At 45.3% G+C, this 12,649-nt stretch overlaps 1 protein-coding gene across 2 annotated transcripts in view; it reads left to right on the forward strand.

Annotated features, from left to right (window-relative positions):
- chchd6a (coiled-coil-helix-coiled-coil-helix domain containing 6a) overlaps window positions 1-9,340 on the forward strand; it is a 135,259-nt gene extending 125,919 nt beyond the window's left edge. For both annotated transcript variants that reach the window (XM_063209532.1, XM_063209533.1), the window contains one exon: window positions 9,119-9,340. In XM_063209532.1, the coding sequence (XP_063065602.1) occupies window positions 9,119-9,142 (24 nt within the window). In that variant the 3' untranslated portion in view covers window positions 9,143-9,340. The remainder of the gene's footprint in view (window positions 1-9,118) is intronic.
- The last annotated feature ends 3,309 nt before the right edge of the window (window positions 9,341-12,649 follow it).

Below are 12,649 nucleotides of genomic sequence, written 5' to 3' on the forward strand. Positions count from 1 at the left end.
GAGTACAGTAGAGTAGAGTAGAATAGAGTAGAGTACAGTAGAGTACAGTAGAGTAGAGTAGAGTAGAGTATAGTACACGTAGAGCAAATAGATTCTTACTATACATACTGAATTAGCTCACACTGCCTTTCTGATTTCAGATGTTGAGTAGGGTAGAGTAGAGTAGAGTAGAGTAGAATAGAGTAGAGTAGAGCAGTTTTTCTCAAATGGGGTGCCGGGGCACCCTGGGGTGCCGCGGGCCCCCCTTAGGGGTGCCGCAGAAACTTGGCTGATAAATAAATTATGTAATATAAATACATATTTGTCTAAATTAATAAGTTAATGCTAGTCAGTAGAATCTTTCATCTGCCATTTACGCACAATAAAGTACATTTAGGTTGCCCTTGTAAGCTGCAACTTCGAATGTAGGTTGTGTGACGTCTCCAAATGTGTTACTTTTCTAAGCTTTTGTGGTATCCGATGCGATGCCATGTTACAGCTTGTTGCTTTGGGGTGCCTTGAAAATGTTCAGTAATTGAAAGGGTGCCTCGCCTAAAAAAAGGTTGAGAAACACTGGAGTAGAGTACAGTAGAGTAGATCAGACCCGTATATACTCTTATACTATACACTACTTCCGTTTAGGCTGGGGGAGGATGCCTAATGTGAATTAGCTCACAATGGCGTTTAGAGTAGAGTAGAGTAGCGTTGAGCTGAGTACAGTAGAGTATAGTTCAGTAGAGTACAGTACAGTACACTAGAGTATAGTAGGGTAGAGTAGAGTAGAGTAGAGTAGAGTAGAGTAGAGTAGAGTAGACTCATATATACCCTAGTTCCATTTAGGCTGGGGGCAGGATGTGTAATGTGAATTAGCTCCCAATGCCGTTTAGAGTACAGTACAGCACAGTAGAGTACAGTACAGTACAGTGCAGTACAGTACAGTACACTAGAGTAGAGTAGAGTAGAGTAGAGTAGACTCATGCATACACTACTTCCATTTAGGCTGGGGCAGGATGTGTAATGTGAATTAGCTCCCAATGCCGTTTAGAGTAGAGTAGAGTACAGTACACTAGAGTAGAGTAGAGTAGAGTAGAGTAGAGTAGAGTAGAGTAGAGTAGAGTAGAGTAGAGTATTATACAGTATACACTACTTCCATTTAGGCGGGGGCAGGATGTGTAATGTGAATTAGCTCCCAATGCCGTTCTGATTTGGGCTTGGCTGTGCACCATGATAGGCATGACTGGTCGCTGCTGACGGTGCATGTTTCCAGAGACCTCGTTACAGAAAAACAGGGAAATGTTGACACTGATACTCACATGCGAAATCCCCATGTAAACATACAGCATACAAAACACACAGCCTCACTATCGCTCTCTCATAAACACACACACACGCACACACACACACATTCACACATACACATTCGCACATACATTGAAACACACTTTACACACACATAAACACACACACACACACATACTGTACATACAGGTTCGCACATACACTGAAACACACTTACACACACACATACAGACACACACACAGACACACACACACACACGTCCGCACATACACAGAAACACACCTACATACACATATTCAATTGCGCACAGTTGCGTGTGCATGCGCAGGCACACACACACACACACACACACACACACACACACACACACACACACACACACCTTGTCCTTCACGCTGTACTGTAGGCCAAGTGGATCGGTTATGGTTGCTCTAGCGACAAGAGCGCTATTGATTTTTACTGTACTCTGATTCTCAATGTATGTCATGAAACTGAGCTGTGTTGGTGTGTGTGTGTGTGTGTGTGTGTGTGTGTGTGTGTGTGTGTGTGTGTGTGTGTGTGTGTGTGTGTGTGTGTGTGTGTGTGTGTGTGTGTGTGTATAGGGTGTGTTTGTGTCTGTCTATTTGTATCTCAGTGTGTGTGTGTGTATGTGTGTGCGCGCATGTTTACATGTGTCAGTGTATGTGTGTGTGTGTGTGTGTGTGTGTGTGTGTGTGTGTGTGTGTGTGTGTGTGTGTGTGTGTGTGTGTGTGTGTGTGTGTGTGTGTGTGTGTGTGTGTATGTGTGTGCGCGCATGTTTACATGTGTCAGTGTATGTGTGTGTGTGTGTGTGTGTGTGTGTGTGTGTGTGTGTGTGTGTGTGTGTGTGTGTGTGTGTGTGTGTGTGTGTGTGCGTGTGTGTGTGTGCGCAAGAAGAGAACACAGAGACAGAAAATGTGTCCAATCTAACCTTGCTCCGCTGCCTCAAGGTTCCAAGTCAATATCTGCCGTCTGTCTGTCAGCTGAAACCAGTGTGGCGCTCGCGAGTCGCTACCGTGTCTATCGCCTAACTCACAAGACGAGGAGAGGAGAGAGCATAGTAACGAAAGAAGAGAGAGCAATAAAGTGTTTCTGACCTAATTATTATCTCAAGACCCCATAATTAAAGCAGACCGCATAATAAAAAGAATAGAATTAAAAAAAGAACATCTTGAATTGAAACACCAGAAGAAATAATATCATATACTGTAATATGATCTGTTCTGTTCTGTCAGAGAGTATAAATAGAGTATCATATCGTTGGTTCTCATCCCTTGTAGTTAGAACTAAAATTAGAATCAGAATCTTCGTTCACATGGAATGTGACTCTTACAGCATGTTGGCACTACGGTATACAGTACATTCAGTATTCTATAAGCGTGAATGTACATATCGTTGGTTCTCTTCCCTTGTAGTTAGAACTAAAATTAGAATCAGAATGTGACTCTTACAGCATGTTGGCACTACGGTATACAGTACATTCAGTATTCTATAAGCGTGAATGTACATGAAGCATGGCGTGATGTAATTGTCAAAAGTCAGTAGGGCTGTAACGATACACTCAGCTCACGATTCTGTTTGTGTCACGATGTCTGAACGACGACTCGATACACTGATGATTATTTTAAGCTTGAAAGCACTATCGCATCACAGCGTGATTGTTTTCGGGACTGAAGGGTAACAGAGCTAACTAACTAACAGAAAGGGCATATCACGATACAGTATCATGACTCTGCGTATCGCGATTTGTCGATACAATAAAGTCACGTCTAATACTTACCGTCCATCAGGACCTCATTAATATGATACAATAAAGTCACGTCTAATACTTACCGTCCATCAGGACCTCATTAATATGATACAATAAAGTCACGTCTAATACTTACCGTCCATCAGGACCTCATTAATATACAGATAAAGAAAACGTGGCAACATCGAAACGTTAGTCTTGGCACTTGCCCAATAAAACAGTAAACTATCCACAATCACATCTGAAGATGCTCCAGTGACTTTCTTCTTTATCTACATCTACTAGTTCCTTCCTGTGAGGCACTAGCCCATTGTTTCCCAACGTTTTTTGTCCTGCGTACCCCCTAAGCCATTTTGTCATATGATTAGTACCCCCTCGCCCTCACACATGCTCTGTTCCTCTATCCCAATGTGACTACACTCAATATATTTGCTATTATTACATTTTTCCGCGTACCCCCTGAGGTGTGCTTGCGTACCCCTAGTGGTACACGTACCCCTGGTTGGGAAACACTGCACTAGATTGTGAAGTGCAGGAGCGCGGAGGATATCTTTCATTATCCTCATAATATACTTAGTAGTCAGACTGCTTAGCTATTCTCAGCACGCCGTGAGACATAGTGTCAAAGCAACACTTACTTCACATTTTGTCTCTCTAGTCTCTTCATTTCCTACGCATCCTGCCTTTCCTCCCCGGTGCAGAGGGTGTGTGTGTGTGTGTGTGTGTGTGTGTGTGTGTGTGTGTGTGTGTGTGTGTGTGTGTGTGTGTGTGTGTGTGTGTGTGTGTGTGTGTGTGTGTGTGTGTGTGTGTGTGTGTGTGTGTGTGCGCGCGGTGCAGAGGGAGTTTTTCTGTGTTGTTTACCGCCACCCACACAATGACTGAAATTACGGAGTGTGACCTTTAAGGCCCCTGATGACAGGGGGTGAGCAGTGTGGGTCCGCCCCCCCGGTCCTCTTCCCGGGAGAGAGAGAGAGAGAGAGAGAGAGAGAGAGAGAGAGAGAGAGAGAGAGAGAGATGTGTGTGAGAGAGAGAGAGAGAGAGAGAGGTCCGCCCCCCTGGTCCTCTTCCCCCGGGAGAGAGAGAGAGAGAGAGAGAGAGAGAGAGAGAGAGAGAGAGAGAGAGAGAGATGTGTGTGTGAGAGAGAGATGTGTGTGTGAGAGAGAGAGAGAGAGAGAGAGAGAGAGAGAGAGAGAGAGAGAGAGATCAGCCCCCCTGGTCCTCTTCCCCCGGAAGAGAGAGAGAGAGAGAGAGAGATGTGTGTGAGAGAGAGAGAGAGAGAGAGAGAGAGAGAGAGAGAGAGAGAGAGAGAGAGAGAGAGAGAGAGAGAGAGAGATCAGCCCCCCTGGTCCTCTTCCCCCGGGAGAGAGAGAGAGAGAGAGAGAGAGAGAGAGAGAGAGAGAGAGAGAGAGAGAGAGAGAGCAGGGGTGTGGTACAGGCGGCTAAAGTGTGACTGAGTTACCAGGGCCCCATGTAGTATATCAATTGTATATCATATACAGTCAGTGTGTCATGATATATCACTGGGGGGGGGGGGTCATGATATATCACTGGGGGGGGGGGGGGGGGGGGGGGGGGTCACTTGTATATCATATACAGTGTGTCATGATATATCACTGGGGGGGGGGGGGGGGGGGGGGGGGGGGGGGTCACTTGTATATCATATACAGTGTGTCATGATATATCACTGGGGGGGGGGTCACTTGTATATCATATACAGTCAGTGTGTCATGATATATCACTGGGGGGGGGGTCACTTGTATATCATATACAGTCAGTGTGTCATGATATATCACTGGGGGGGGGGGGGGGGGGTCACTTGTATATCATATACAGTTTGTCATGATATATCACTGGGGGGGGGGGGGGGGGGGGGGGGGGGGGGGGGGTCACTTGTATATCATATACAGTGTGTCATGATATATCACTGGGGGGGGGGGGGGGGGGGGGGGGGGGGGGGTCACTTGTATATCATATACAGTCAGTGTGTCATGATATATGACTGGGGGGGGGGGGGGGGGGGGGGTCACTTGTATATCATACACAGTCAGTGTGTCATGATATATCACTGGGGGGGGGGGGGGGGGGGGGGGGGTCACTTGTATATCATATACAGTCAGTGTGTCATGATATATGACTGGGGGGGGGGGGGGGGGGTCCATTGGAGATGATTGTACTTAGGGCCCACAATTTGCTGCTACGCCCCTGAGAGAGACAGACAGAGAGAGAGAGAGAGTGAGGGGGTGGGATGCGGGATGCGGGTTGGGGAGAGTGAGGGGGTGGGATGCGGGATGCGGGTTGGGGAGAGTCAGGGGGTGGATGCTGGATGCGGGATGCGGGATGCTGGTTGGGGAGAGTGAGGGGGTGGGATGCGGGATGCGGGTTGGGGAGAGTGAGGGGGTGGGATGCGGGATGCTGGATGAGGAGAGTGAGGGGGTGGATGCTGGATGCGGGATGCGGGATGCGGGTTGGGGAGAGTGAGGGGGTGGGATGCGGGATGCTGGATGCGGGATGCGGGTTGGGGAGAGTGAGGGGGTGGATGCTGGATGAGGAGAGTGAGGGGGTGGATGCTGGATGCTGGATGCGGGATGCTGGATGCGGGTTGTGGTCCTGATGCTGCCTCTGGAGCTCAGCACAGCCTCTCATGTGCATCAGCCTAGCAAGCCAAAAAGGTCAAAGAGGCGGCGACGCAACGCAACGCGATGCTCACAGACTATTTTCTCCCCCTCACCTCTCCCCTCAACCTTTTTTTTTCTACTTCAGGGGCTGAGCACATAACAGGGGCCTCTGCCTGGAACGCTCTGCTCTGCACGGTCGAACTCATGAGACGCTTATCGTCTTTTCCCCCTTGGTGCACAGGCTATTTATTTACAAATAACTGCGCCATCTAGAATTTGGTTTGGACTTGGTAGCGCATCCTCAAATGGAGATGGATGTAGTGTATGTGGAGAAGTGCTGTGTACGCTTACTGTGTCTGCTTATGTGAATGCATTTGCACATGTGCATGCTGAAAAATACATGAATAACTTGTTTGGAAATTGAATTAAATAGAGTATTTATCATTGTTCAGCCTTTATGAAATGAGGTTCAAGGTGCAAACGTAAATGGTTTCTGATTAACACAGGCTTGTAAGGCAATTTGAAGAAATAAAAGCAAACCAACATAACATGCCTTTTTGCTTGAAGTGTTTGAAAAATACTTCTCCGTGCTTATGGACCGGTCTCCATGTTCAGCTACCTGGCCACATTTTGTGTGTCTGCTAATGTTGGTTAGAATCCTGTTCCGGTGAACAGCAATAGTGAGGACCCCACACTAACTTGGCCACTTACAAAGAAGGGCAATCGGCTTGCATGCACACACACATTTACTGTAATGACTGTGTGGAAAGTTGAGTTTCTTGAAAGTATGTGGTGAAGCTTTTGGGAAACTGTGTTTCCATGCTTCTACAAACTACTTTTCTAATTTCAGTTAATGTGGCTGCACTATGAGCATAACGTTCAATCTCAACGCTGAAGATGTATAAGATGGCCCATGGCCAATATAATGCAAGGTAGTGTTCCTATTTCAAAGTCTTTAAAAATTTTCTCAACTGTCACTATAAAAATGGATCATGTGTATTTCTTTCTACATTGCTACCAACAGTCCTACACAGCAAAACACAAAACTGCTTTGTAACTTCACTAATGATTCAGGATATGTGCAGAAATGTACCTATAAATAAACTTGCCGTCATCTGAAGACGGGACACTGGCAATTACACATCGGATGTTTGTAGCCATTTATTCTGTGTCTGATGCTAAGGAATACTGTATGCAACTTTTACCTTTCACAAGAGCGTAAATAAAAGCTGACAGGTTTGTGAAGAGTCGTCAGGGCTTGTGTTGTAGCGCATCAGCAACCTCTTGCTGGCCAGCAGTCTGACAAAGAAAGTTCAGGAACTGACACGTACATGAGGCAGTGATCAATATGGCATTTTACAGCTTTGTTTTTTTTTTACTTTGGGAGGTTTTTGGCGAGATATGATCTGCAGTTTTCTGCTTTCATGTTTATCTTTGTCCCACTATGTATTCTGAAATCAGGTATATGATGTACATATAATCATGTGCAGTATATGATTATCATGTATAATACTGCCCTACAAAGTGCAGTAATTATGCCAGCATTGAAACTGAGAAAAAAGCCCTCAAAGCCTTGCTATTAGGTTGGATACTGTAGCTACTGCTAATTTGACATAGCGATACGCTATCTCTAACACGGGACTCATTTGGACCACATGGCTTTGTCACAAGATGAAGAAGGTGTAATGAAGACCATTTTCAGTCTTAACTAGAGATGTCTGATAATATCTGCCCACAGATATTATCGGCCCGATAATGGCATAAGATGTAATATCGGTCAATATCTGCATCGGATTTTTGACCTATCAAAACCGATATAATAATGCTTGAATTACTGTACACTTTTCTCCTTAATTATTTTTCTATTTTGCACAGAAGATGTTAGTATTTGGAAAGCTTTTTTGCATTGGAGAATGCATCTAGTCGGTAAATTACAATAAGATGAAGCATATTTTGTTCCACAACAGCAGATTTGTAATGTTACCTTAAATTTGTTTGAGGAAAAATTACCCACACATTGAGAGTTGGACAATATCGGCATATCGGATATCGGCAAAAAATCCAATATCGGACATCTCTAGTCTAAACACATTTTCTTTTTGCCAAATGTGAAGTTACTGCATTTTGTCTTTGCAGGGCAGAATATGGAGACTGTTATATGACAGCCCCTCTTTTATTGACCTCTCTACAGGTTTTATTATCTTGCACTGAAAGTGTAGTAGCTTCACTGCACATTAAGTTCCTCTACTGACCTAACTCAATCACTTGGTAGTAGGCCTAAAAAGTACTTGAATTTGACATGAAATTCAATTCTAAAAAAAACGTAAAATGGTCACACATGACATGTGCAAAGCATATCAAAACTGTTTTGTATGTACTTTGTATTATCCATGAACAACGCCTTAAACATTGTGCCTCTGACAGTACCAGGGGTCCGTTTCTCGATTCTTGTCGTCGCTAACCGTCTTAAGACCGTCTTAACACCGCCTTACCGTTCTCTTGGATTTAGTGGTGAGCGTCACTGTCGAGAGAGAGTTGAGTCGCTCTTACGAAGGACTTTGCTAACGACGATAGCAAAGACGCTTTCGAGAAACGGACCCCAGGTCTCAAGCCCAAAGTGTTATGATTGAAAAGCATTGTTGGAAGACCAATACTGGTGTTGCAGACTTAAAGTGATACTGTGCCATTTTTGGAAATAAGCTTACTGTACACCTCTCATTGAGTTAAATGATTTGAGTTTTACCTTTCTCCTGTACTTTTAATCGTTCTCCGAGTATGGCAGTGCACATTTTACCTCCATGCTAGCAGTTAACATTGAGTCCTATGAGACCAGCTAGCTGCTATATGAGCTTATTTCCAAAAATGGCAATCACTTTAAGCAACATCATTAAAGAGGCAACTAGTATGTTGCAGATCGTTACCGATTTCACCAGTTAATTATTGTGCCAGAATTAATGAGCACCGGCTCTCTTATTTCCAATAAGAATCTGCTTTCAAAGTCTTACGAAGGCAAGTCCCATTGCGAAAAAAGGTAACGTTTGCTTGGCCTTTTAGCACATTTTTGCATGGAGGGTTCTATTTGATTTACAAAATAGTGTCTTGTGGGCCCTGTACAAACAGCTCGGTCGTTGAGTCAGGGACAATAATTACTCGGGTGAAATCAAATTGTGCAAATGTTTTGGAGAGGGCTGCTTGCTTGCTTGCTTAGCTGCTGTAGAATTGAGTCAAGCAGGGCAGGGGCACGGTGGCTCAACGAGCTAAGACGCTGTATCATTATGCTGGCGACCCGGGTTCGATTCCGACCCAAGATCCTTTGCTGATCCTTCCCCCCACCCTCTCTCTCCCCACTCATTTCCTGCCTCTCTCAACTTTTTTTTCGAAAAAATCTATTTCTGAAAAGATTTGAGTGAAGCATGATGTCGTGATCAGAGTTTGTTTGTCTCTTTTGTTCCACAGAACTTGCTGGTGAACCACGGCTGAGGAGACCTGCCCAACCGCACGTCCCACACACACACACACACACACACACACACACACACACACACACACACACACACACACACACACACACACACACACACACACACCACGGCTGAAGAGACCTGACCAACTACACATCATCAAGGCTGCCTGCCCAGTCAGCAAAACCCTGCCGCTACGTTACAGTACACACACACACACACACACACACACACACACACACACACACACACACATCAAAACACACAAACACACACACACACACACACACACACACACACACACACACACACACACACACACACACACACACACACACACACACACACACACACACACACTTCCTCATTCATACGTACCATGGAAGGCCAAGGAGTGCTTGAACAACATTGATGCATTCTTTTTCTACTTGTCCTTCTTTTTTATTATTTAACCATTCATACCGTCTTCTTATTTTTCAAGTTGCACTAAAAGAAAGCTACCATCCAGACAGCTTTGAGGACATATTGTAATCTGCAGAGAGGTGGATAGACCGTTGATGTTTTTATTAAGTGAGACATTTTGAGTTTTGAGAGCATTTGAGTTTGCTTTTATAACAGTTGTATTTTACTCAGGAAAGCCTGGAATTTATTTATCTAAATCATGTATACATTGCATCATATTAAAAAAGATATCATCTCATGTAATATTTACTTTACCAAATCATATTTTGTATGGATTTTGTTGTAGAATTCCAAAATATCATTGATCAACAATAAATGTCTGGTAAAAAAAGCAAAATCTGGTATTATCTTGACTACTTTCACATTATATATTTTTTCTAAACAAATAATTCTGTTACTAATGGGAAAGCGGAGTCATTTCTTTGCCATCATCGACATCATAAAAAAACTGTGTGCAACAGAGCGGAGCGAACCCATTTTGATAGATAGTGTATTCAAAACTAGTATGTCATCAACACTCAGGTGCCTGGAGCGCAGCGCTGCAAGCAACTACATGTACAGTCAGGGGAGAAACTGAAGGGTCCCCATTTTATGAGCCTGATCAGCCCTCTCCCCTCACCTCCTCTCACTCATCCCCTCCCCTCTCCTCTCCTCTCCTCTCCTCTCCTCCTCTCCTCTCCTCTTCCTCTCTCCTCTCCTCTCCCCTCCTCTCCTCTCCTCTCCTCTCTGCTCTGCTCTGCTCTCCTCTCCCCTCCCCTCCCCTCCTCTTCTCTTCTCTTCTCTTCTCCTCTTCTCTTCTCTCCTCTCCTCTCCTCTCCTCCCCTCTCCTCTCCTCTCCCCTCCCCTCATCCCCTCATCCCCTTCTCCTCTCCTCTCCTCTCCTCTCCTCTCCCCTCCTCTCCTCTCCTCTCCTCTCCTCTCCTTTCCTTTCCTCTCCTCTCCTCTCTCCTCTCCTCCTCTCCTCTCCTCTCCTCTCCTCTCCTCTCCTCTCCCCTCATCTCATCTCATCTCATCCCTTCTCCTCTCCTCTCCTCCCCTTTCCTCTCCACTCCTCTTTCTCTCTCTCCTCTCCTCTCCACTCCTCTCCTCTCCTCTCCTCTCCCCTCCTCTCTTCTCCTCCCCTCTCCTCTCCTCTCCTCTCTCCTCTCCTCTACTTTCCTCTCCTCTCCTCTCCTCTCCTCTCCTCTCCTCTCCTCTCATCTCATCTCCTCTCCTCTCCTCTCCTCTCCTTTCCTTCCCTCTCCTCTCATCTCCTCTGCTCTCCTCTCCTCTCTGCTCCCCTACTCTCATCTCATCTCCTCTCCTCTCCTCTTCTCTCCTCCCCTCTCCTCTCCTCTCCTCTCCTCTCATATCATCGCCTCTCCTCTCATCTCCTCTCCTCTCTTCTCCCCTCCTCTCCTCTCCTCTCCTCTCCTCTCTGCTCCCCGCCTTTCATCTCCTCTCCTCTCCTCTCTCCTCTCCTCTCTCCTCTCCTCTCTTCTCATATCATCCCCTCTCCTCTCTCCTCCCTCTCCTCTCCTATCCTCCCTCTCGTCTTCTCTCCTCATCTCCTCTCTTCTCCTCTCCCCTCCTCTCCTCTCCTCTCCTCCCCTCTCCTCTCCTCTCCTCTCCTTTCCTCTCTTCCTCTCTTCCTCTCTTCCTCTCCTCTCCTCTCCTCTCCTCCTCCTCTCCTCTCCTCTCCTCTCCTCCCCTCTCCTCTCCTCTCCTCTCCTCTCCTCTCTTCCTCTCTTCCTCTCCTCCCCTCTCCTCTCCTCCCCTCTCCTCTCCTCTCTTCCTCTCTTCCTCTCCTCTCTCCACCACAAACCCAGCTGAGGCTCCTTTATCACCGCACTATAGAGGGCTGTTGATTTAAACTCGCCACACTCATCATATTTGGAAAATAGCTTTGACATTTTCTGGAGAAGCCGCAGTGCATCAATTTATTCTTGTCTGCTGCTGCTGGGGTGAAAAAAAAACAGAAAAACCATAGAGCTGAGAGCCTGAAGGATCCTGTGTATGAAAGGAGGGGAAGGAAGGAAGGAAGGAAGGAAGGAAGGAAGGAAGGAAGGAGTGAGGAAGGAAGGAGTGAGGAAGGGGAAGTAAAGACTAGTGTTGCACCGATACCGATACCAGTATCGGTGGATCGGCACTAAAATGGTGGTACCGGTGAGTACCAACAAATAGGGCACCAATACCATTTACAAGTGCTTGTATGACACTTAAACAGCCTTGAAATTAATTATTTCATAGAGGTATTTAAAAAGTATAAAAAGGTTTGCTGGATTCACTTTGTATTAGTCTTTTTCCTGTTTCAGAAAGGTAGGCAGCAGCCTGACAAAGCCATGCAATGATTTTACATCCAAGTAGTATGCACTACAGCCCTTCATATATATACATTTCAAATAGGGTGGTATCGGTATCGGCCAATACTGCACAGCCAGGTATCGGGTATCGGTATTGGGGCCAAAAATGCTATCGGCGCAACACTACTTTAGATGTCGATAAAAGTGGTGACTGAGTAAAACGAGATTATACAAAAACTATATACAGCCCGTAATGCAAGACGACGCCGTACCACCAGTGGAATGTTGTAATAGTAATATTGAAAAGGTTACTTACCATAGTACTACTGTAACCTACTGGTAACACTTTACTTTAGGGATACATCTATTAGCACTAATACATACAATGTTAATGCCTGCATAAGTAACTTGTCAGGCATGTACTAAGCAAACGTTAAGACCTACTAGGTCCTTACTAAGGTTAAATTGGTAATAAATCCCTTATTGTGCATGAACAAGACATTTGCGAATACATGCCTAACAAATGTTTGATTTTGCTTAATACATGCCTTACAAGTTACTTATACAGGCACATTGTAAGTATTAGTGCTAATAGATGTATCCCTAAAATAAAGTGTTACCACTCTACTATGACATATGCTCACAGGGCCTTTAGTAATGCACTACGGCTCATTGCCATTCTGGTAAAAACAAATGTATAACACTGTGTTTTAATGGGTTAACACATACATGCTAAGAGCATGGCCATGCCATGAAGAGAAAGGAAGAGGGTTGTAACGCAG

The sequence above is a fragment of the Engraulis encrasicolus genome, chromosome 10 (assembly GCF_034702125.1).
Source record: "Engraulis encrasicolus isolate BLACKSEA-1 chromosome 10, IST_EnEncr_1.0, whole genome shotgun sequence".
Classification (NCBI taxonomy): Eukaryota; Metazoa; Chordata; class Actinopteri; order Clupeiformes; family Engraulidae; genus Engraulis; species Engraulis encrasicolus.